We start from the raw sequence: 26,673 nt of genomic DNA, 5'->3' as shown, positions 1-26,673 counted from the left end.
TATTCTAGTTTCCTCTAACTCCCTTGTGAGGTGGGACACTGGAGATACCCTTCAGTAGCCTCTTCTAGATATCCCCCCAATGTTATTCCCAAGGGGTGCAATTGCTCAAGAGTGCCCTCAGTAGTAGTGGCTAGCAGTATGAAATATGTGGGTTGGAATCAAGGCAACGAGTCTTAACTAAAACAACTACAAAGGTACTCTAGAGTAAATATAGTAGAGAACTAGGATACAGGCTAAGGGGAAAAAGGCATAAAAGGTTGCTAAACTAAATGTAGGCTTACAGTTTCAGAACTGCTGTAGCATAGCGCTTAAGCTTTGACCCTTGAAAGCTTGTAAACTGGAAATCTAGTTGGTCCTTTAAGGTACTCCTGGGCTCGAATATTATGTATATGTAATGCAGGTGATCTTTACTTTTTATCTCCTTCGTTTATTAAAATAAAATTGGTTTATTAAAATAAAAAAGAAAAATAAATAAAAGAAAAATAAAAGAAAAATAAAATAAAGAAAAATTTTAAAAATTGTAAAATAAAATAAAAGTGATGGCCAGGTTGATTTCTAGTGTTAGTATAGAGAACATGTTTCAATAAATCTTAAGAGTTATATTAGTTGCCAATTTGCTTTCAGCTTAATTACAGTGCTGCAATTATCTTTAAAGCCCTATATGCCATAGCCCCAGAATACTTAGTGAAAGTATTTTCCTCCCCGTATCTTCTCCCACTACCTGAAATCTTCAGGGGCTAGTGTCACTAAAATGGGGGGGGGTCTCCTTGTGAGTTGGGGGAATTAGCTCTCAAGGAGATGCAGAGAGAGAGAGGGTAACTGGGAAATCTCTACCTATGTATACCCAGGATTGTTCCCTTAGAGAATGCTCAAAAGACAAACACACAGAAAATCACACACAGCATACACACAGAGGTAACTAGGAAAACAGTGAGGAAATGGGAAAGCGTTTTCAAGGAAAGGGTGAAATTTACCAGGCTCGGAGGGAAGGCAGAGGTCTGCAGAGGAGCAGCAAAATGACCAGCACTTTACGGAGAGAAGAAGCCCAATGGAGTGGAGGTGCGTGAGTAGATACCAAGTCATACACACACTGAGCATACGGCTGGACAGCCCAGTTATAGGGTGAAACGTACCCTGGAGCAAAACTGATGTCTTGCTTCCAAAGACAGTATCTCCATGGCTTGTCCATAGGACAATAAGTTGGGAAAGGTGTGATATGTCTATCTCGGGATGGACTATAGGTAAAAATATAGCTTGATGACCTGGTAAGTATCAGATAGGAGGGCTATCAGATGTGCTGAATAGTCATTCCCCTATGACTCCTGTCTTGGTAACTTTCCAGTCTCCAGGCTGGCTGGCATCCACTCTGCTTGGGGCCAGGCAGTGTCTGGGACCTCTGGCAAGGGGTTTGTGATATTTCCTATTCATAAAATGCCCTTTTAGTATGAGGGAGCGGCCTGATTGCAAACAATAGTCTTCTGATCATTCTAACTAATTTCAGGGTGGGAGCCCTTCACAGCATGCATTTTCAGCCATGGTCAGCTTTTGATCCAGTTATGCACTGAGAGTCGTAAGATCCAGGACCTCATAGATTCAAACTCTACTTAAAGCCTAACATAAGAACATAAGAACATAAGCAAAGCCATGTTGGATCAGGCCAGTGGCCCATCCAGTCCAACATTCTGTCACACACAGTGGCTAGAAATCCAGTGCCATCTAAAGGACTGTCAGTGAGGCCAGGACACCAGAAGCCCTCCCACTGCCTTCCTTCCAGCACCAAGACAACAGAGCACCACCTCCCCACAAAGAGAATACCATCTATCTCCTGTGGCTAATAGCCACTGATGGACCTCTGCTCCATATATTTGTCCAGTCCTTTAGAACTTATTCACAGCTATGGTGTTGGATGTCACCAATATGCAGATGGCACCCAACTCTGTATCTTGCTATTCAGGTCCCCACAGGATGCAGTAGAAATCTTGGATTGCTGCCTGACAGCTGTGATGAAATGGCTGAAAACGAAACAAATTGATGGTGTTTGTCTGACCCTTGCATACTTAGTTAAGAGCCTAGGGATTATACTGGATCCAGTGCTACTACTAGAAAAACAAGTTAAGGCAGCTGCAAAAAATGCATTTTACAATCTCACTCTAGCCTGGAAGATGACTTCTTACCTCGACAAGGCTGAATTGGCCACCTGGATCCATGCTGCGGTAACATCAAGACTTGACTATTGTAATGCACTATACATAGGTCTCCCATCCAGGTTAACTAGGAGAATCCAATTAGTGCAAAACACTGCAGAGTGACTGTCATCAGGAACGAGCAAGAGCATGAACATCACCCGCATTCTGCAGTCACTCCATTAGCTACCTATCAGTTACCGCGCCCAGTTTAAGGTATTGGTTATCACATACAAAGCTCTTCATGCTCTTGGTCCGGCATGCCTACTGGACCGCCTCCCTCCCTATGTTCCTCCACAGGGTCTCCTGCAGGTGCCAGCCTGCACATGGGCAAAATCAACAGCAGCCCATACATGGGCTTTCTCTGTGGTGGCCCATATTTTGTGGAACAACCTGCCTGAGGAAGTCGAGAGCCCCCACTCTCACAGCTTTCTGCAAATTATGCAAAACTGAATTATTCAAAAAGGCTTTTGTATTGTAGGAAAGGGATCTTAGATGCTTCGTTAAAGAGTTAAGAACCATTGACTTCACCACTACATTGCCTTACATACTATCTGTTGTTTTGAAGATGTGCTCCTATGAGCTACCTGCGCTTCATGTTGCTTAATGTCAGCCCTAGAACTGCTTATGTTCTGTTTCAGCATTTCTTCAACTCTGTATTGGATTCTTACTCATTCTATGTCTTTGTAAACTTGTGTTTATTTACCCTATGGCATTGTTTATGGAAATGCCCTTGATACTGACTGTACTAATCTCACACTGTGTAATCTGCCTTGAGTCTCAGTGAGAAAAGTGAACTACAGATAACATACAAAAATAAATAAATAAATACATACATACATAGAGGTTAAAAGCAAGCAAACAATCTTGAAGACATTTTGTTCATTTGCACAGCTGATGACATTGTTGAAAAGCTCGTCAAATGTTTTAAATAATGAAACAACTACATCCAAAATCACCTATCTGGTTCCTGCCTTTTTCCTACAGCTGTCCTTGATGCCGAGGCTGCAGTCCAAAGAAAGTAAATTTCTCAACTCTGAAGCTGAATTTCCATTAGTCCATTTGCTCCAGTTGACCATCCATATGAACATTTACTCAAGCGAACTACATAACATCATGGATACTCACAAACTCCCAGCAGCACTTTCTATGAAAGTCAGTGGGAATGTGAAAATTTAAAAAGCCGCTTGGACTTCTGTGAGTGTCCTTATCCAGGAATGCACTTCTTTAATGATCATACTGCACGCGAGAACAGTTATGTGTTCATATGAAACACCACACAACCATCTGAACTGGCTTTTTTTACTTGAGGTAAGAGTGTATAGGGTCAGGTTAGGAACTATCTGTCCCTATTCTAATAAAGAACGGAAACTTATGCTTTTTATAGTTCATATGTTTAATGCATCACTAGTAACAAATCTGAAAAATCATGCAGTCTAATCTCATGGCAGAACCCCCCACACTAAATACCACTTTTGAAAATTCAACATGTAATTCATCCACGTAATTGTTTATCTCTTTCCTATGCTTAGAAAGAAATCAATACACAGGCCTGTTCTATCCAGTAACTGTAATCAGCTTAAGAGTTTACCTTATTATAATAAAGGGCCTCTTCAGGGGAAAATTCTCTTTTAAAATCTCCACCAGCAGCACAATGGGCATGAGCACAAATCCGCATCAATCTTCCCATGTTACACAACAGGAGCGCAGCATTGGTAGCATCATCAATAGACTCAAAGTTTTGAATTCCTTTTTCAAAACAAGAGAAGCTTTTCTTCCACAACTGCTGTTCAGCTGAAGATACAGTTTTGTTCTCTAGAACAGAACAGAATGAGTAAGGCCAGTTTCACTGAAGGCTGGAGTAAGATATTTGTTTAAATCTCTCTGCAGAATCAGTCCAGTGTGCTGTGAATGCTAACAGTAAGACTTCTGATGCAAATATGGAAGACATGAACAAAACCCAGGCTTCAGTTTTGTAAACTGTTGTTGCAGAAGATGATGTTTCTAATCCTTACCTTGTATTCTAATACTGACACACAACAGCAAATGCCAAGCAACACCAGAGGCCAGTGGAGTGTAACAAAGCCCGCTGCTTGATCAGGACTGTCAAAGGCTGTACCTTCCTTCCCCCAGTTCCTCTACTTGCAAGCACAAAATTCCTCTGCCAGACTGTGAAGTGTTATATTAGCACTGCCATTAATTGTAGTAGATACTAATCAGGGTTTTGTCTTTACTAGGATTTGAAATCAGCCTGGCATCCAAGAGAAATGCCATGGAAGGAAAATGAAATTGCACAGCTTGTCCCCAATCCCTTTGTCATAGTAAGAGGCCACCTTAAGTCTACACTGATGGAACTTATTCAGTATTTTTTACTATGCAAATACCATCTGTGGTGGCAAGTGCACTTATGGCATTTATGGCAACCCCATAGATTTCCAAGGCAAGAGACATTCAAAGGTGGTTTGCCTTTGCCTGCCTTTGTGTAATGACCCTTGGTAGTCTCCCATCCAAGTACTGATCAGGGTCAACCCTGCTTAGCTTCCGAGATCTGACAAGATCAGGCTAACCTGGACCATCTAAGTCACCAAATGGAGCACATTTACTTAACCAATGTTTGTGTTATCATACTGGTAAACTCCATGTAAAGAAGTTGCTAACTGGAGACTAGGTCTTTGAAAGAAAATGGCTGAACTTAGATTCAAGGCTGTAAGTATTATAAGGTTGTGGCCTAGCTCAGATATGTGGTTACAGAGATGATTAGAAACACCTGGGGAGCAGGCTCTGAGTTCCCCAGAGATTCGGCCTTGTTTTCAGAGAGCTCTGTGTTAACTCCCTAGTTTTTCACACAGCTGAAACACCAATTTGCAACTCAGCCCTGATTGGTTCTTGAGTTGCTGGGTGATTCACTAAGTTCTGGGGAAAATGGCTTCTCAGCTCTCAGTTCGCTTTCAGCATGATGCCAATATGCCACAGAGAAGCTGAAAGCTGCATGCTGTTCATTACCTCAGCATGTCCATATGCTGACTCAACTAGGCATGCAAGAAGGCTCATAGTCTAATGGACAGATGAGATAGTCAATAATGGTGACCACTCAGAGATGCTCTCAAATTTTAGATAAGCAGTTTTATTATCTAGCAACAGTAAGGTTTACTTGTTTTAATGCTTGTTGCTTGTGTAAGTGATTCACGCTTTTGAAGACCCTCCTTAGTTAATAAACTCATCTTTTATTAAGCTGAGCCTGCAATTCATATCTTGCATATGGGTACACCCCAGATACGAGCCCTGAGTAGAGATGGGCATGAAATGGGGAAAAACTAAACAAGTGTTTCGAGTTTTGTCGCATTCCACGAACCACGAACTTTCACAAAATTGTCCCGTTTTGTGAAACGATTCGTTAGTTTCATGATTCGTCAGAACCCAGGGCACTTCAATGGCCCCCTTCATACCCAGAGATGCCAAACTCGCAAGGAGACTTCAGTAGGCTCTCCTCCACCCACCCTCACCCAACAAGCCAGCAAGAACAAATGCTCTAAATAAGAATCTAAGCAAAGAAAAAAAAAGGTAGGCCTCAGTCAAGCTAGGCCCCAGAGCCAGGCAATGCCCTGAGACTGGGGTTGGGTGGGGTGGAGAAAAGAAGGCAATCTCACCCAACGACCTTCCCAGCAAGGCCCAGAGCTGAAATTAAGAAAAAGGCTTTTCAGTCTCTTTTAAAGCAGCAGCAAATCCAGCCCAAAGTTTCCAATTCCACTCTTTCATTCCAAATCCCAGCAATAGGTCCTCCCTCTCCCTCTGTCTACTGGAATTGAAAAGCATGAGGCAGAGAGCTGTGCCTTATATAAGAAATGCTCACATAGAGCAGAACAGGAGGTCTCTGGTTGGCAGACAGACCTGCCTAACAGCGTTTGGAGGGATGAGATTGGTGTTCCCATGGCTACAGAAGGCCCATCTCCCCCCGCTCCTTGCTGTATAGGGCAGAATGGAAGCTCTCCAGTTGGCAGGGAGAGCTGCCTATCAAGGTTACGTAGGCTAAGACTGGGGTTTCCAATGGCGACAAAAGGTCTGCAGACATTCTAGGCCTATGTTGCCTAGGGAATCAATGGATCAGCACCAGCCTGTCTGGCATCACGAATCATTCACAAATCGAACGAATAGGTCCAAAAAGTCATGGATTTTGTGAAAACCGCGGCCCCACAAAACGCGTTTCACGAAACACGAATTGGCCTGATTCATCACGAAATTTGATTCGTATTTCGATTTGTGCTCATGTCTAGCCCTGAGATTGGAAGGCCGTCTTTGGGAAAAGAAGAACTTTTGGTCTCACAAAACAAACAAAGGGAATAGGTCCTGCCTGCCTGACTGCTCGACTGGCTGTGATCAGTGCCCAGAATTGAGAGCTGAGGTGCTGGGTCCCCCTATACTCTGCATACCTGATACAAATTAAATGCTAAATAGTAAAGAGTCCAGTAGCACCTTTAAGACTAACCAACCTATTTGTAGCATAAGCTTTCGAGAACTACAGCTCTCTTCGTCACGTGGATCTAATGAAGAGAGCTGTGGTTCTCAAAAGCTTATGCTACAAATAAATTGGTTAGTCTTAAAGGTGCTACTGGACTCTACTACTTTGCAACTACAGACTAACACAGCTAACTCCTCTGAAATTAAATGCTGATTTTAAAAAGATACTTACCTACTCTTTCACTCTGTAAAGCAGCAGCTTGGTTCATGTAAAATACTCCAATTTCATTTCGGACATTACCAGTCCTCTTCATTACTTGTGTGTACTGCTCTGCATTGTGCTCTTTTAAGTTACTAAAGAGCAAAATTTCATTAGCTGCCTCATAACATTTGCAGCTAATTGAAAGCTGGCATTCCAAATCTGTAGACAAGTCAGTTGCCCAAGAAAATACTAGAAAATAAAGTTAGGACACCACATTATTTGTGAATTATGGCAAAATTGCATTAAGGAAGTGCATCAGAAGCAGTTTGACAATGACTACTCGTGCAATTTCAACAAATCATCTGCTATGAACCTTCATAATCACGTAGCATTTCAGTGTAAAAAGAATAATTAGTTTAAGAATATACAGATTTGGGTTATTTTTTTACAAGCCTGGGGGAAGCCCCAGGTAGGCAGACAAATATGAAACATTTTTAAAAAATGGGGGGGATAAAAATGGGGGGATAGAAAAAACTCCAAAATAACTGATACAATGTCTGCTTCTTGAAGAAAAGCAAGCTACACTGTGAGGTTTCAGCAGCCGTTCAGGGGTTGCTAGGCAAGCTGCAAACAATACTGCAGAGGACTCTAAGCCTCAGTTACAGAGCAATCCTAAGCAGAGTTACACTGGTCTAAGCCCATTGAAATGAATGGGCTTAGACTGGTGTAACTCTGCTTAGGATTGCACTGTTAGTGTCAGCACAAGGAAAGCCAGGGGAGAGACAAGTTAAGAGAGAGGATGGAGGGGAAAGTAAAGCTGCACCAGGGAGGAGTAGCAAAGGTTAGCAGGAAAGCTGAAGATGAGGGAAGGACCGGAAAAACTTAGGCAGGGAGATGGTTGAGGTGGGACAGAAAGAATAGGCAGAAGCTGCAGGCATTGCTGGGGGAGGCAAAGAAGAAAAGAAAGATGGAGTGTGGGAGTGGAGAATGAGATCTCATCCAAGCAAAGGCTCCTATTCCTCCCCTCAGCCAAGTTCAAAGTCTTCCTCCAACTTAACGAGCCTTCCTTCAAAGCAAGTGGCTCTTCCTCTGGCAGAACTATCACATACTTAAGAGGAAGGGTTTGAACTTCTCTGAATAATCTCATAATATACAAGTCCGAAATGTTTAATTTCAGTCCAAAGCTTATTTTGTCTGATATTCTTTTAAAAAGACATTCAACCTTAATGAGGTACAAAAGCAATCCCAGCACCAAACAAAAATATATTGCGTTGAATCCAGAAGGTGGCTTCTGCAAGTGGAAGAGCAATTCTGTTTGTGTGATGGAGGATTTTTATCAAGTCCCACTTTCTATTGCAGATGCTCACGTTGCACCCCTACTGCTCCCAAAGTTCCACATTTCAGGGAACACATGAAGAAAGCAGGAAAGATCTGTTCCACAAGCAAAACCCTTAGGATCCAAGACATCATGTCTGCCAAACAAATAAAAAGAAAACTATAAAAAGTAAATATGACATGGGGCCTTTCCAAATGATTAGTTTACAATGTAACAAATCCACAGCTTTTGCTATTTTTTTTTTACTATGTTCAGACAAGGGAAGAACAACTTTTTCAAGAATATCACATTCTTCAAAGCATTGAAATGGCATTTGTTGCCAGGAAAATGCAATTTCTTCCTCAGCTAAAGAGATCATTTTAATTTGGAGTGCTGCCTGGAATGCTGTTGCACAGGTGTCACAGTTGCCTATTGGAAAGAGTCCACTAAGTATCTGGCAGACTGAACTCTCCCTTGTTAACCAGCACTACACTCACCATCTATCGAGCAATTCTGCCGTAAGACTTGAGCTAAAAATGAAGCCAAGAAGGGAAACTACAGGTTTCTATACCCTTTGTCCTTAGACTAGTATACTTCAGTTCTTATATAAGTCCTTCTTTACAGGTTCATCCTGAAACATTTTCTGCACAGGTGCGCATCACCCAGCTTTTAAGTATGAACATATACAGCAGCATGGCTATTCCGACAGATGTCTATCCTTCATCTGTTATAGGCAGATAGGAATGTACCATTGCTGAAACTTGCAAAACTATGCTCCACCTCCCCACACAACAAATCAGAAAGCATATGCACAAACCAACTTCACAGATAAAATCTGTCCCCAAATCATCACTGTACCTTGGCAACTGGATTCTCTATGTAGGCTGTGCAGGATCTCCTGATCTTCTTTTGTTTGGTAGTTGTACTCTTCAAGATACGCAGCTCTATTGTTTGCATTTTGAGCCAGCATTAGTTGGATATCGCCACAAAGAGTTAAACACTGGCAAAGAAACAGGAGTACTTCAGAAAGCATGTTCGTGCAGAGGCAGCAATATGTATCTAGTTAGGGGGAAATTAAGACAGGAAACTAGTGAACACAGAGAGCCAGAATGCCTTTTTGGCCATTACAAAGAAAACCTGTATCCACATAGCACTTTCTCAAAAGTCAAAGCACCATGCTTTTATCTCTGGCTCTGAGCCCAACTTCAGATTTGCTGACTTAGGTTCCAAGTACTAAGGAAAGCAGTAACCTTTAGTACTAAGTGTATAATATAGCAACATTTGGCATCTGGGTTCTAGGCCTAAACCATTCTCAACCCACACTCCTTTGTACAATGCTTACAAAGCATGTATTTTACAGTCTCCTTAATCGCCCTCCCAAGATGTTAAGAATGCACAGGGATTGTATTGGTAATTTGCTTGGATGACAAGATTTAAAGGACACAAGAACCTACAAACACAGTTCTTGCCTCTCAGTGAAAATTGTCATGCTGATTAAATTACAGAGTTTTACAATTAGTACAGAACACTGAGTTTAAAAAAAGATGGTTAGTTTCTCCGCATTCTTCAGCATGACTTTTTTATATTCTACCTGTGCCCATTAAACTGGTTGGCTTTTAAAATGGGAAACATAGTTCACTTGTCTAGTCATTAATGAGCCAACCCTCAAAGGCCTTCTCCGTACTCGTTAATTTAAGTCCATTGTTTAAGACTATACTATAAAAGGAACTTGGTTGCACAAAACAGAAAAGATGTAATCTAATCCAGAACTCTGCTCAAGGGAAGAAAACAGACCCCGGACAAAACAACACTTAACCCCCCACAAAATATCACCACAGTGAGTGAAGATAACACATTCAAACCTGTATGTCAAGAACTAAACAAAAAATATTCAGCAACTTACCATGACACTGCAGGGCTAATTTTATGTATCGTAATGCTCTCCCATATTTTTGTAGACTCACAGCAGCATCAGAGAGGACATAGTAAGCTTTTGATGATTTCAAAATCAGCTGAAGTTTCATTTTGTACTGCCATGATCCCGGAATCATTCCTGACTGACTAGAATGTTTAACTTCTTGAAACAACCCCACTATAATTAAAACATAAAAACCATTCTTATTAACTTTGTAGTTAAATTTAACTCTCATTATTTCTGTTTTTCTATCCCGATGTGAATTTGTGACACACTTTTACATAAAGGCTGGCATGCAAGTGTACATATCTCACCATTGCATTAAGAAGTTCCAACGAAGTTCATATAATACTTTAGTATACCTTCACATACAAAGCCAGCCAAAGAGCCCAACATGAGAGATTCTACGACAAGTTTTGAGAGTTGCACTTATGAAGGAACATGCCAGTTTTGCAAAATGATATATTGAAAGACTACTAAGGGCTTGTATTCACCAGAGGCTTTCCATGGGAGCAAGGATTTCCTCTCGCGAAATACAGCTTTCTTGGCTCCTCCTTCCCACCCACAGCAGACCAGGAAGCCTACTGAGATCTTTCTTCTGAGGGAGAGGGGACCCCTGGAAACAGGATTTCCTAGGCATTCTAAGCTGCTTTGGCGGGGGGGGGGGGGGCTGAGAAAACTATACCACATACAAAGAAATCCTTACACCCATGGAAGAACCTATGGATCCCAGCCTAGATGTCTAAGATTGGTTTTGTGTCTGAAGATGTTTGAACTTACACTTTTCTCACCTACAAATTAATTATATAAGACATATTCTAATCTAACCACTTTTAATACTAAATATATTATAATATACCAAATTATGCTAATTATCAGTCTAACTGGGATGTTTGAACTTTTAACTAGTGAAAGATTTTAAAATATTGCTTACAAGTGAAGAAAGGATTTGCCAATAAACTGTTTAGAGGATCAAAACAATGTATCAATATCCTTAATTGAATGGTTCGTTCGCACAAGAATTTAACTTACTCTTGTCTAAAAACAAGGCCATCTGTTTCTCAAGGCATTCATGACCAGCACTTGATTCATCCTCATACTTTAATGGAATAGGGGTATGAGGATCAGCTGCAGGAAGATCGCTTTCCTTCTTGATGCTACTGTCAACTGATTTTAAGCCCTGTAGAAAAGTCTTTCAGTCATTATTTACACTCTGAGGTGGATATAAATAAAACACACTGATTTGTTGCAAGGCTATAGCAGTTTACAAAATGACTCATTTAATAAACATACCTCAAGAACATAGATGAGTACCAGTCTGCATCGTTCTTCAGTGTCATGGCAAACAGGAAATGCACAGCTAGGCTTAAGAGAAAAGATAAAATCAGCACTCACACTGAATCAGTGGCATACAACAGAAACTCCTTTTAATGGCTTTCAATGAAAATAAACTACTCAATAAAATATGTCAAAGAGTGATAAAGGCTTACACTTTTAATACTGACAGAAGCAAAAGTTTTTAAAATGTGCAATTCTTCAGCCACAAATACTTTTATGCAACTTGCTGCATTTCATACTGTTTGAAACCTGGCATCTTCCAGAATCCCAAGCCTTAAGGGACCATCTCTCCCCATATATACCCCAGAAGGTGCTGAGATCTTCAGGTAAACACTGGCCCCAGGGAGGCTCGATTGGCCTTGACCAGGGCCAGGGCATTTTCGGTCCTGGCCCCGACCTGGTGGAACTCTCTGTCAGAAGACACTTGGGCCCGCCAAGATCTTCCATCCTTTCGGCGAGCCTGCAAGACAGAGATGTTCCACCAGATATTTGGTTGAGGCCAACATTAAATCCATTAAATGCCTGCCTCCCACCTGGGGGGAGGGCTATATGGTCATCTGCTCCCCACTTATGAGCAGCTGCAGGATATTAACCCACACCTTCACCCTTTGAGCAGGGGCGAATTGTTGAAATGTTGTATTGTAAGATTTGTGATTTTATATGCCTGTGTTTTTATTTTCGTTGTAACCCGCACGAGCCCGCTTGTGGGGAGGGTGGGCTATGAATTAAATAACAACAACAACAACAACTTAAGAAGAGCCTTCCACAAAACTCTGTAGTCTTTCCAGCCAACTCAGAGTCCCTAACATTTCAAACATTAAAAAGCATTAAAATAATTTGTATATATTTGTATTTTAACACAATTAAATAAAACCATATATAAACAAAAAATATAAACACACACTAACAGGGAGGAGGGCTAATAAGAGTTAGTGAGAGAATGCCAAACCAAAAAAACCCTCCCTTCACACAATGGCAGAAGACAACAATAGAGACAGATGGATCTCCCAGGAGAAGGAATTCCAAAGTTTTTTTTTTTTTAATTTTATTGGGTGAGTAAAAATTAATATTACAGATTTTCAATTAAAACCCTCACTTCCATGTTCTCCCACCCTTTTCCCTCCCCCCTTTAATTTAATTTAATGTATTATATTTATATTCCGCCCTCCCCGCTTTCGCAGGCTCAGGGCGGATAACAAATACAAACATCATTAAAAACATTTAAAAACATTAAATAATACATTTAAAAACATTTAAAAACATTAAACATTACAATTCATGCTGCATAGTGGTTCATACATGCCTCTGTGCTCGCATGGGGCGATGGTTTAACCCCCCCTTCACGGGGGGGCGGGCACTGCCCGGCGTCAGCCATATGCCTGGCGGAATAGCTCTGTCTTACAGGCCCGGCGAAATGCAAGCAAATCTTGCCGGGCCCTTGTCTCGCAAGACAGAGCATTCCACCAGGTCGGGGCTAGGACCGAAAAGGCCCTGGCCCTGGTCGACGCCAGGCGGGTCTCCCTAGGGCCAGGAACACTTAAAAGATGTTTTCCACCAGAGCGGAGAGTCCTCCGGGGCTCATATGGTGAGAGACGGTCCCTCAGATACGTCGGTCTCAGTCCGCGTAGGGCTTTGTAGGTTAACACCAAAACCTTGAACCTGATTCGGTACTCCACTGGCAGCCAATGCAGCTGGCGTAGCACCGGTGTAATATGCTCCCACACCGGTGCTCCAGCAATGACCCGCGCTGCTGCATTCTGTACCAGCTGTAACCGCCGGATCAGGCCCATGGGAAGCCCAGCGTAGAGCGCGTTACAGTAATCCAACCTAGAGGTGACCATTGCTTGGACCACTGTAGTCAAGTCACGGGGAGACAAACAAGGGGCAAGCTGCCTGGCCTGCTGAAGATAATAAAAGGAAGACCTGGCAACTGCAGTGATCTGGTCCATCTTCAGGGAGGAATCCAGAATCACCCCCAGGCTCCTAACTCTCAGGGCCAGTGTAAGTGCTGCCTCATCAAGTGTAGGAAGCCGGGGTCCCAAAGCCATCTCCCCACGACCCACATACAGGACCTCCGTCTTCGTGGGATTCAATTTCAGCCGACTTTGTCTCAACCAACCAGCCACAGCCTCAAAAGCACGCTCCAGGGCATCAGGGGCCGATCCAGGCCACCCGTCCAACAACAGATAAAGCTGGGTGTCATCCGTATATTGGTGACACCCAAGCCCGAAACTCCGCACCAGCCGGGCGAGGGGGCGCATATAGATATTAAATAATAATGGAGAGAGTATCGCTCCCTGTGGCACACCACATACCAGTGGCCTACGAGATGACACTCTCTCCCCAAGCGCCACCCTCTGTCCCCGATCACGGAGAAAGGAGACCAGCCACTGCAGTGCTGTCCCCTGAATCCCCACATCGGCAAGGCGGTGGGTCAAAAGCTCATGATCGACCGTATCAAACGCTGCTGACAGATCCAGCAAAATCAGCAGTGCTGATCCGCCCTGATCCAGATGTCTGTGGAGATCGTCTGTGAGGGCGACCAGCAATGTCTCGACCCCATGTCCTGGGCTGGAAGGGGTCTAGGGCCCCTTTAATCTAAGACTCCCAACAGTTTTCCAACCCGCTGTCTGAATCTACTACTTATATCCCCTTTTCTATTCTTAACTATCTTAACACACTAGTAAAATAGATAATATATATTAAACAAAACCTAACATCAAACTATCAGTTACATTATGTTTCCAGCCTATCTCCTCTCTTCTCTTGTAAAGGAGTTCCAAAGTTTTGATGCCACAATCAAGAAGGCCCTTCTCAAGTTACCACCTGTTCCCAGGAGCTGTGATGGTTCAGGAAAAATCTGAACACAATATCCAAGAATAAGTTTTATTAAGATCAACTAAAACAACACAAATCATTGCAAGACCATTCAAGTTCCCCAGAACTCTTCCTCAGGCTATTCTTCACATGCTGGGGAATGGGGGGGGGGGGTGTTTCAGACCACAACACTGAAGCCTGTTTGGAACAGACAAAAGGCCTCAAGTACTATTCTCTATCTCCCCATATTTTAAGATACATTGTTTTTTTGCTCTTAATATAAGGTATTCTCTCCTCTATTTTATCCTCACAAGAGCCTTGTGAAGTAGTTTTCGCTGAGAGGGAATGCTTGTAACTGTATAATGTTAAGTCCAAACTCTTATTTTGTTCCAAAAAAAGAAAAGAGGAAGACATTTTCTTTCATATTATATTTCATTTTGTTAGGGAATTTGTTGCTTGAGGCTGTCATCATTTAGACAGGCTATCATGTTTCTATAAAAAAAGGTTAATTCCACTCTGCTGATTCAACACTGCATACTGGGTTATCTTACACGTATCTGATGTGTAGATTTATATTTTTCAGGAACAGACAATTCTCCGACAGATTTGATTACAGCAACTGCCTTGTTGTCATCAGGAGGATCTGAGCTGGTGCTATACGATCCGTTTTCATCACTATCAGGCATTTCTTCTTCTTCTTCACTGTAGCTTTCATCAGAATTCCCATTTAAGGGAAACTCGCCAGCCTCTTCTTTTTTAGGCTCATCAAGCTGGAACAGTTCTGAGAGCATGTAGTTTGCTGAAGCAATAATCTTAACAGAAAGAAGAAAACCGTAAATTCAAAAGATTTCCTGACAAAGGAGACCACGTATTGTCGAAGGCTTTCACGGCCGGAGAACGATGGCTGTTGTGGGTTTTCCGGGCTGTACTGCCGTGGTCTTGGCATTGTAGTTCCTGACGTTTCGCCAGCAGCTGTGGCTGGCATCTTCAGAGGTGTAGCACCAAAAGTCTTTTGGTGCTACACCTCTGAAGATGCCAGCCACAGCTGCTGGCGAAACGTCAGGAACTACAATGCCAAGACCACGGCAATACAGCCCGGAAAACCCACAACAGCCAAAGGAGACCACTTTTGAACAAAGCTGAAAACCCAGCTTTTAAAGTTGTAACGAGCTTGATCTCTATTATTCCTATATTATCTGATAGTCATTGTGGTTCTGTAATAACTGTGTTAGGACAGAATTCTTACCTGAGGATGTCTACCCTTGTCCAATAACTTCACACAATTAAGGAGTAATGTTCTGATAGTACCATAATGTTTCCTGTTTTGGTTTTTCTTCAGCATCATATTGCAAGCAACTCTTAAGGGGGAAAAATCAGGTAAACAGAAGAATCTTTTATACAATCCATACAACACTGATTGAAACAGCATTCTTTTCATAAACATAAAGCTGATGTTCTTGTATTGATTACTGGAATATGACTAATTCTTATGAAAAAGGCAAAAAGATCAATCTGCTAAGACCTTCTCAGTCAAAGGACAGCTTAGCTGAAAGGTGTCACTGGAACTGACCAATATCACTGTGCATTGCATTTAAAAAAAAAGAAGAGAAGTCAATGGACGCAATATGCTCCTAGCAATACTCCCCTTTAAAGGCTTTCCCCCTTCATGTTGTATTCTTTCTAGACAACATTTAATAGGTAATTTTTCTTTCAAATGCATTCATGTCTAAGTAACATTTAAAAAGGTAAGTATTAATGCCAAGGACATTCTGAATTCATTATGAAGAGGCTCTTTTTCTTATTTGTTGCTGGGATGTCTGCTAATTAAAGTCACAATTTAATTGACTGTATCTGACAACGATACTCGTTCATAGATCAAAATTTTACCAAGAATTGTTATTCATAGTTTTGAGGTACAACTACACAGAAGATGATACTACTAAGGTCCAGAACGACCCCACTGAGGTTTGCTCAGCTCCAATGTCTTATTTTGGCATTTCCCAGCCTCCTACCTCAAAACCTTTGAAGCCAATATTGAGTGTCATTTGACTGGGGAAAGGGTACTTGGCAGCTATTAGGCTTCACTTCAGCATAACAATAGTGTGGGCAGCTGCTGCTATTACCATCCCAACACATGGAAGTATCCTTGCACAAGATGTAAGCGCTGCACCCCAGTCCATGTCCCACTGTTTCTTAAGTGCAGGGCACAGGCTTGAACTGTTAACTATTGCTGGATGATCTCCTGCTCCTATATACTGAAATCAGTAGGGCAGACTTACTTGTATAGAAGAATTGCTACAGGCATTGTAAAAGGGTTCTGGTATTTATCTTCAGTTTCTTCGCAGAGAGTTGTGAGGTCATATAGCTTTACTATATCGCTTCCACTTGCTGAAAAGAAAGAAGTAGTTATTCTATCAGTCTAACAGTCTAAATATCCTATGTAAGACCCCTCCCTCACACTCTCTCTCTCACACACAACATTTTTGGTTACATCAGCATGACAAAACAGAAGGAAAGCAGAGGGTCACGGGTACTCTTGAGACTTTCCAAGTCCCTCCTCTCACTATGACATTCTTACCCTGAAAAAAAAGCTGAAGGAGATGTGAAGTAGCAAGGAACAGAAAGAAATCACTGCCTTCTTCCCAGTCTGGTCGTTCCATTCATGCTCCTTCTGCACACACTGGGCCACCCAATTTGTTTCCCTTAGACTAGTGGAGCATAGGTCCAAGGCAGCAGAAAAGCACTGTTTGAGTAAAGTAGGCTGCCACTACATGCCGAGCAAGCAAGGGAGGACTGCCCATGCACTGCCAGGTGCCCCAACACAAGCCACTGGAGGAGGGGAGACAGCAGCATTCTCCTGCCCTGTGCACTGTCTACAACCCACAGGACCAGCCAACACATCACATGGTAATGCTTGGCATGGAAACACTTACCCTTAAATAGCCAATATGTATGTCCTTCTTTGGTGCAGTTAGACTTCAAAAAAGATAAAATATTTTGAGCAATATCTTTTATTACTTTCGTAGAGAAATTAGAGTTCTCCAGATTGGGTATATCTTCCGTCTTAATCATTTCATACTTCTGCAACAATAAAAAAGTCCAGCTTTGTTAAACTGAAAAAGTGAGCAGCACCACAATGGTTTTCTCATATTGAAGTATTCTGCAACCTGCTGCACTTAAGATTTTCATTACTAAGAGTATTTGTAGCATTACAGAGACTGAACACATAACATTTGGATGCTAAAGAATGTTTTGACTTAACCATCCTAAAAATCACTGCATTTCATTAATCAAGGACAAAGAAAGTGAGCAGAATTATATGAGTCAGAAGCTTACCTGGACAATTCCATTGACATGGAAACACATTACAAGTTCTGGCACATTGCAGATCAAGTTGTCCAGCCAATAGTCAATGCCTGTCAGCACATTAATGGGCTTATTGTTATCCCTACAATGAAAATATTTTGAGTATTATTTCAGTTATGGGACTTGCTAAACCATAAGGACCCCCTCATTCCCTCTATTAAGCCTCAAGTTCACAGAACAGACAATTTATATTAGGTTGTTGGCTGAAAGCTAGAAAGTAGGCTAGAGAGATGGAGGCTAAGAAGGTGAACCACAACAAGTAGAAAGGACCTTTGACTCTTGAAAGCTTATACCCTGAAAATCATATTGGTCTCTGAGGTGCCACTGGACTTAAATTCTGATGTTCTACTGCAGACCAACACAACTACCTTTCAAGGAATTATAGAAAGGACTTAGAAGTACGAACAAAAATAATTTAATATGGGAAGAAAATCTAAGGCACCATTTCAACAACTAGCATATTAGGAGAAAAACCTGTCTGCAGGTGAGGTGTGTGACGGTCCAAAAGAGAAAGGGACATACTGTATGATGCTGGTTTTCCCAGCTTGGGAAGAGAAAATACTGTTAAAGCCACTGAAAGCACGGAGGAAAAACTCCCACAAGAGAAACAAAAGAGAATGCTCACCCACCCCCAAAAGAAAAAAATATTTACAAGGCTCTTTTAAACATAGATGAAGGCAATATATATTATCTATTATTAAGGAGTCAACTTGTTCAGTTCTGGGGGGGAAAAGTTCGCAAGTTGGGGGTACCATCAGATCCACGTTCACAGATGGATGCTGAATTAACCTCTGTGTTGCGCAGTGCTTGTATTCAGCTTTGGCAGTGTACCAGGTGTGGCTGTTCCTTGATCAACAGAATTCAACCACAGGTACCTACCTATTCTTTGATAACATCTACATTAGACTTGAAGGTGATTTGGCAGTTTTAGCTGATGAAGAATGCAGCAGCTACACTTCTGACCAGTATTTAGTATCAGGAAGATATCTCACTAGTATTAGAAGGCTGATGTTATTTCCTTTCAGCAAGTAGGCCATCTAAGCACAGATTAAATCCCTTATCTTTACCACTGGTTACCTATTTGCTTCAAGTCACAATTCAAAGTCTCTTAGTCCCAAGTGGTTTGAGAACAGAGTACTTAAAGGGCTACCTATTCCCATAAGATTCGGCAATTTAGGTCATGCACCAAAACCCTTTTCTCCGTGTGTGCACGACAACAGAAATGAGATGGGTGACTATCAGACTGTTGTTGTTAACCTATCCAAGAATTATTTTTTTTTAAAGTCAGATAGCAAGATTAATAATAAAAACATCATAAAGAAAAAAATCCCACCCACTGATCTAGTTCAATACAGTGAAATCACAAATAAAAAAATCAGAGTCTTTACAACGCTTTTTGAAAGATTACTGACAGCTCTGGCACTTGAACTTGCCTATATTTTTCTGAATGCTTGAATGGCTACAGCAGGGACCAAGCCTATACAAGTGACCTCTAGCATGTACAGCTAGCATTCTAGCTACTGGAATCTTATGCCTTTTAAAACACAGCCAGTTATTATGCTGACTTCCAGATCTATGACTCTTATCCAAACTACTCACCATGTCTCAAATAAAGGTAGCAGATGAGGCCATACAACATCAAGAACAGAACTGCATCTTAAATTCCATTACCAATATAGAAGATGGCTTGTTATTTATGAATAACCTAAATTACTTCCATATGATAACACTGCCTAATTTAACCCCTTCATTTTCATAATGAAGGCAGAAAATCTGCTGTTATTTCCTTTCAGCAAGTAAGCTATTCAAGTACAGATTAAGGGCCTTATCTTTATGAAAATATTTGGCCCTCACAAGTCACAAGTCAGAGGGAGGTGTTTAAGCTTGTTGAATGGAATTCAGTAGTTTTCTTAGATCACACAAATTAATGTATAAAAATAAATGCTACTGTTCTTAATCTCTTTACCAGTATTCCTAAGGCACAAACCATGATTAATCATCATGTTAGATACTGACTGAAAGACACAAATTAATCAGTCTTTTGAAAATATGTTGCATCTCTAATGGATGAACACCAATTTAACTCCAGAGGGTGACAAATTAGTCTCAATGAAGTAATCAAAATTGAATAGTGCGCATACATATTGCTTTATCTGCCACTCTTCTCTTTCACAGCACCTGTTTTAAATAGCTAGAAATTCACCTGAGACGCAAGCTCACAGCAGGGTATCTTCCTCCTCCAAATATAGGCATATTTGATCCAACCAACATGTGAATATCTTCAAATGTCCACAAGATGTTCCGAACAAAGTCATTTTTAAGGCCCTTTATATTTGAAACAGAGTTTTGAAAATTGTTTGTAAATCATGTGTCTCTTTAAAAGGGAGAACACACAACACAGTTTGCAAATATACTACGAGAAAGCAAAAGGCAAGAAAAGCAAATAAAGTTTGACACATGAAGACTATGCTACATATTCACAGAGGCCACAAAGCAATTGATAGAATAGACATCTTTTCTCTCTCTCTCAGATGCACTATAGATTAAATTGAGTAAGGGGATTAGACTTCTTAGTTTGGATACCACATAAAACCATACCTGACTGTTTTCCCCGTCATTGAACAAAGTAGCTAGGTTTTGTTCTTTGGGGGCTGAGGCCACATGCCCCACTACATATGAGGGTTCAAGAGGCACACTTCCCTGTGAAAAGCACAAGGATATGAAGAAGTGATTCTACTGAAGATATTAAATGTCTCTTTAAATCAAGTATGCATCCTGCAAATCTCAACAGTAGTCATTTGTGAAGTGAACACTTAACACCTCTGCACTCTTTATCAACATGTGTATTAAATTTTTCCATAATTCATCAGTACTTTACATTTGCAAAATAAAGTACTTTACATTTGCAAAAGAAAGTCTTGCAAGTCTTCTACAACGTCAACTACAGAATCCAGAAGCATTCTAATTCATAAAATAATTTCCTGTAAAATTCTGCAAGGATAGTGATTTGATAATTCAGGAGATTTTATTTTGCCCTGTTATCCTAAAAAGAATGGATACCACATTGCAGTGGCAGCACACTCATCCCTTTACCAGTGTCAGAACCTCAGCCAGGCAATACCATTATCTGTGACATGAAACACTATGGAATACATTAATTCATCCTTGGGATTTCTATATGCTACCTGCAAATTGCCTAAAACTAGTGAACACAATTTTTTATCTAGATTCACAGTTAAAAAGACATTTAAAAATGTCTTAGACTGAGTAGTAGACAGATTACCAGGGGCACAAAACTCTCTTAGTATATATCACCAATGGTTTAGGTGATATATGCAATACACGTGGTATGCAATGTCTATTCAGAGATCCTTAATCTACTGAAAACATGGAAAGGGAAAGAATAAGAAGTGACAAGTTAATGGTTTGGATAAACCAGGAAAGAGCCAGAAGGCAATGGAAGTGCAACAGCTTTGTTGAATAGGGATTTCGCAAGGCATTTAAAGGGGGGGGGGGGAGACATCCATTAGCCTGTAAAAGAGAACCACAACAAAAAGCAAAAAGATACTGATGTGCAGAGCTTTAAGTCCAAAGATTTAAAAAAGAGAGGAGGGAATCACTTAAGAGACTTAAGAAAAAAGATTATGTAGATCAGTGATGAAACAGAAATATTGTGAGAACAATGGTTTTATATAGCCTGTACTATTTAGAACAAGGTATCAAGATGTCTGCTCCTGAATAATTCAAAGAACTTCCTCAACCTATTAAGAGTCCACGTTTTGCAAGTCTTCTCTAATAATTTTGTTTTCTATCTGAAACAAACATTCATCATTCAAGAGTTATACAGGTTCACAACTTTTTGAAATACTTTAAACCCAAATCACAAATCAAATATCAGTACTGGAAATTATATCAACAAATCCCTGTCAAAACATCAGCTACTAATGAAAAGCTAACTAAACCAACTATCATGTTTCCATCAAACAAAACCTAAGTATATTTCACCAAAAATATAGAACATATGTTAATAATACTTAGGCTTGGATCCCACGCAGCACGAGATGAGTTGCAATGGTAATTTTCCACTGCAGCCATCCATGACCCCAAAGTTGTTCCCCTGTAGATCAGCAGACCCCTAAGAACATGAGAGGGATGGCGGGCTGCAATGAACAGAGGGAATCTGCAAAATTGTCTTCCCCTTGTTTTATGTGTAGAAAATGCCTGCCACTAGGAAAAGTAATCCTTGTAACAGTGGGGCAAGTATTATTACCGCCACATTGCAAATGGAGGGAGTAGTGAAAAATCATGCCATATCTAAGGTCACTTTGTTTGTAGCCAAGATGGATTTCAAATCAAGAACCTCACAGTTCAGTTCATTATCTTAGTCACTTTGCTATAGTATATTGAGCGATTCAGCACTTTTTTGTTTCTAGCACATCACCCCATTTGTAAGTATGTCTACAAGTAAACGTTAAATAAAACTTCAACCATATTAACCTGGTTAGAAGAACTTGCATCTTCAGATAGCGAGGAAGGCATTTCAAAAGGGGCTGGCCAAGAAACTCTTCCAGCTTCACAAGCTTCATCGTCAGCTGTCTCTTCTTGATGCTGTTCGTCAGGGTTAGGAATGGGCTGAGCAGCTCCATCACCATTGATACTGACAAGACAGACACTGAAATTTTAGTTTAAATCCTTTCCCTACAATTTAATGTTCTGGATATTAGTTCTGTCGACTTCTAAGTTGGTTAACAGCTGCAACTCTTCAGAACTTATTTTCCAACACACATTATAACTCCCAGAAGCAAACTCTTGATAGGTATACTCAATAGCAGAGTTTTTAATCATCCAGTTCCTTGTCACCAAGATTCTTACAATATACCTATAAAGTAGGATTATTATACAACAAAGTTCTCCACAGTTAAACTTCCAGTTGGATCCAGACATTACATGTTACCATCATTAAGAAAAGAACCTAGTTTGTTAATGGGCTTGTGTGACCAGGCCTCCTTCCTCATCCTTTTTTTGCACCAAGCACCATACATCAAGAATCACAGCTACCCACCAGCTACAAATATGTCACAGGTAACTGGAAATAACATTTAACCACAATTCTTGGTGTGAGAAGACTGAAGTAAGTGAGCACAAGATCAGCAACAAACCAGGTTTGTACACATCTTTCCTTGACTGCAGTTACGTACAATGTCTGCAAGCAGTCACTATGTTTATCTGTGATTGCTTTCTCTTCCATTCAAGATCATGCAAGTAGTATCCAGAACAGAAAGCTGAATCCTTGCTTTCTAATGCCAACAGTTCTATGATTTTATGAACAATGAATGTATGTTGTCCCTGAACAGATGCTGAAGCAACGTTTTCCCTGCATGGCACCTTTCTGCTTACACAGGATCCAAACCTGCTCCATATTTGAACAAGTGATTTCTCCCATACTTGCCTTTGTGCTCATTAAGATCCAGCAGTTAAAACTATTTTTATTATAATACTTTAGGCTAGGGAGGTGGTCACAGCTAAACATACATTTTGAAAAGCTGCCCCTAAACCATGTAGCCTGTGGGGTCTGCCAGATCTAGAACCATGATTTTTTTAAAAAGGCCTTCCTTAAAGATTCATCTTTTTAGTCAGGCCTTTGGTAGCTAATGCGTCCAGTAGTGTTTGAGCCAGTTTCAGTTACACATGTATTCTATTTTTATTGTATTTTTACTGTGTACCTCACTTTGAGCGCATTAGTGCTAGAAAGCAGGTTATGAAAATTTTCTAAATAAATGAGTCAGAAGGGTAACGTGTTCACAGAAATCAGCTCCTGTCCATACCACTGGATGTCAAAACTGACCTGATCCATGGGCAGGAACTGATTTCTATTAACACATTGCCCTTCTGACATATTCACTTTATTTTGAAAACTTTCATAACCTGCTTTCCAGCACTAACGCCCCCCCCCCAAAAAACATACAGCCACTGAAGATTAGGGGGAGGGTTCCCGCTCTGGAGCAGCAGTTCATGAAGTACAAGGGGATTGCCATTAAAAGGAGTAAACAACACAGGCACATGGGATTTCTCTGCATTAGCGCCATATTCAAGAAAAATCTGTAGGGTATCAAATTTCCAAATGATAGCCACAGTCAGTCAGTCACCGCTTCCTTACTGGGGGCAAGGGAGGGCTGAGGCACTTTAAAACTCTGGAAAGCATGTTTTTCCCTTAGGGTGCTGATCTGTGTATTTATCAGCAATCAAGTAATTTTAATTCAATGTAATAGACTAGAATTTATGTAAAACGATACCTGTAATACAGAAATTTGGAAAGTATAGCTTTCTGGTACCAGTGTTCTTTGCTCTTCTTCTTCCTTTGCCACTTCTGATCTATTAATCTCTGATAGAATTCTTTTAACCATGTCCAATCTCCAGTCTGTGATATAAATAAGCATACAATTATTATATGAATAAAGCACCTTAGTGTATGATATTCAATTACCTGGATTGCACATGAACTTAATAATTTTATACCTGTTTCAACAGTTACACTTTTACAACTGGTACGTCTTGTAAAATCAGCTGTTTTAACATATCAATTAAACCTATTCCTGGCAAGAATGACAGTTTACATTCCATCTTAGAAAAATAATTCATAAAACATTCCAGTAGTACCAAAACAACAAATGCTATTTAACAGTATCATTAGCCAAGATGTAACCTGCTATCTAGTACAGTTATTGTAGCAATCTCCATAACGGAACATGTAATGCTTCTTAAAACCAATGTCCTTGGGAACAAAAATACCACATGACCAAAAATACCAAAATATTTCAACAATATTTCTCACCTGTGATGATCTCATAAAGAGTTCTTGAATATCTAGGTCATCCAATAAAAGAGTTCTCCCAATCCGATGTACAGCCATACTGACATGTGATTTGCTATAAGGAATCTTAAGAAGTTTTTTAATGTTCTGCAGAATGAAAGAGAGAAAAGATCTTTCAGTTTGTTCTAAAAGCTTAAGATGATTTCAAAACAAATGTTCAAATGTTCAAAACAAATCAAACTGTAATTCTTCTAAGCAGGACTCAATTTAAGGTTTAGACCAGGGGTGTCAAACATACAGCTCGTGGGCCAGATCCAGCCCTTCCAGGGTTTGTATCCAGCCCGCGAGCAACTGGGAGAAAAGGCAGGAGGCTAGAGGCTGCTCCAGGGTGTGAACAGGGCGTGTGAAGTGAGGGTGCACCAGCTCAGAACTCACCAGCTGAGACTTCTGGCTCCCAACCCAGGCTGCAAAATGTGACTCACAAGATGCTGTGCATCAGGGGTCCTGACAGCAGTAAAGCCACTTGCTCTCAGGGGCAGGACGGCTAGTTCAAATTGCCATAGCAGTGGAGTGGGTAGGGAGCTGGCTAGGTGTCAGACAGTTGGAGCTGGCGGCGGCGATGCATAATTCAGCTGCAAGGGATGTTAAGGGGCAAGTTGGAGTGGGATCACTGAAAAAAAGTGTGTTTGTGTGAACCTAGTGTAGCTCTGATGAATTGCTGGGGTAATCAGATGTCAAGAGCACATGGATGTCAATGCGGTTGGTGTTTGAGGGGGTGATTGCAATACAATTAGGAGTAGGAAAACTGTGTTGGGGGGTAAAGCCTGATGTTGGAACCTTTTTAAACCGGTGCTTTAAGAATCTTATTATTAATAATTTTGCATTTGCATGTTTTCTCTTCCACTCCCGGTACTGCAAATGGCATTCTTGCCTAAAGCATGTGTGACTCTGTGCAATTCTGAGAGCACTTTCCATCAACTGAACTGACCTGAGAAGGATTCTGAATAGAATCTGTTTAGGACTGTTCTTTGTACTCCTACAATAACCATCATTACTCAGGACTAAGGTACTAGTAAACAGGACTTCGTTCCCAAGAAATCAGTAAGACTTAGATTTAAATCATGGTTTTCTACAAAAAGACTCATTCTTTTCTACATAAAGACTCCTCACACTTAGTTTCTTGTGCAGACCTATTCTACTCCCAACAATCTTCTATTCATTGAATTTTTTAAAACTTAGCACTTAAGAGGTAAGGGGTTGGTTCTGTGTACAAAGATTTGCAAAGAAATAATGGGATTAAGGTCTTTTTCTCAACTGTGTACGTTTATTTTATAACCTTTTTGCTGTGAAGAAGAGACATGATCTTTGCAGACACAAATTCAGTTTTGAGTACTGTAAAACTAAGCATCTGTAATAATATCTTATAGACAGAAAAAAATGCCCTATCTTACAGAAACCTCTGTAAGAGCATGACACTGTGAATGGATTAATAGAATTCATTTACCAAAAAATTTAAACACTGCATGCAAATACAGCCTCATGCTACATAATTAAAAAATAATCCTTATTTCATGATGCTAACCTTTGGACTATAATGTATCTTAAATAGAAAATTATCTTTAGATAGATTTTTTATTCAAAAAAATTTTATTTTAAAAAATCCGATTTAAATTTTAAAAATCTGGTTTTTAATTTTTTTTAAATTAAATCATTGATTTTTATCTACCCCGATTTCATAGAATCATAGAGTTGGAAGGGGCCATACAGATCATCTTGTCCAACCCCCTGCCCAGTGCAGGATCAGCCTAAAGCATCTCTGACAAATATTCATCCAGCCTCTTCTTGAAAACTGCCAGTGAGGGGGAGCTCACCACCTCCCTAGGCAGCTGATTCCACTTTTGAACTACTCTGTCCGTGAAAAAGTTTTTCCTAATATCCAGCCAGTACCTTTGAAGTGAGCTCACTGAGGAGTAAGGCTTCTTGGGTGAAGTGGAAATGATAACCCAGTCCTGTACACGTTTAGTAGGAAATAAGTTTAAGACTGTAAATTTTCACTGTTCCGGAATCTTGTGGGGCAAGATGAAAGTTGCTTAAGGTGACAACTGCTGCTAGTTTTCTCTGATCTGGGTTTCAAAAGGCTGCTGAAGCAATGGGGGCCGTAGGTGACCATAGGGATTTCCAACCTAGAGGTGACTGGTGCACAACTCTTCATTAATGTATGTATGAGCATTTAAATGAATTGGCATATTTTTAAATGTTGAAGGAAGGGTG

General features: G+C 40.6%; 1 protein-coding gene across 2 annotated transcripts in view; it reads right to left on the bottom strand.

Annotated features, from left to right (window-relative positions):
- The window catches only part of EDRF1 (erythroid differentiation regulatory factor 1), a 49,974-nt gene that overhangs the window by 17,619 nt on the left and 5,682 nt on the right, over positions 1-26,673 (bottom strand). For both annotated transcript variants that reach the window (XM_054984065.1, XM_054984066.1), the window contains exons 4-18: positions 24,424-24,549; positions 23,885-24,009; positions 22,089-22,248; positions 19,795-19,916; positions 17,562-17,673; positions 17,159-17,306; positions 16,505-16,613; positions 15,472-15,583; positions 14,777-15,037; positions 11,364-11,435; positions 11,103-11,250; positions 10,059-10,247; positions 9,014-9,214; positions 6,871-7,089; positions 3,775-3,998 (exon numbers count right to left, since the gene is read on the bottom strand). In XM_054984065.1, coding sequence (XP_054840040.1) covers positions 3,775-3,998; positions 6,871-7,089; positions 9,014-9,214; positions 10,059-10,247; positions 11,103-11,250; positions 11,364-11,435; positions 14,777-15,037; positions 15,472-15,583; positions 16,505-16,613; positions 17,159-17,306; positions 17,562-17,673; positions 19,795-19,916; positions 22,089-22,248; positions 23,885-24,009; positions 24,424-24,549 — 2,328 coding nt within the window. The remainder of the gene's footprint in view (positions 1-3,774; positions 3,999-6,870; positions 7,090-9,013; positions 9,215-10,058; positions 10,248-11,102; positions 11,251-11,363; positions 11,436-14,776; positions 15,038-15,471; positions 15,584-16,504; positions 16,614-17,158; positions 17,307-17,561; positions 17,674-19,794; positions 19,917-22,088; positions 22,249-23,884; positions 24,010-24,423; positions 24,550-26,673) is intronic.

Source organism: Eublepharis macularius, chromosome 6, assembly GCF_028583425.1.
Source record: "Eublepharis macularius isolate TG4126 chromosome 6, MPM_Emac_v1.0, whole genome shotgun sequence".
Taxonomy (NCBI): Eukaryota; Metazoa; Chordata; class Lepidosauria; order Squamata; family Eublepharidae; genus Eublepharis; species Eublepharis macularius.
Note: the sequence above shows the minus strand (reverse complement) of the source record. Positions and strands in the feature narration are given on the sequence as shown.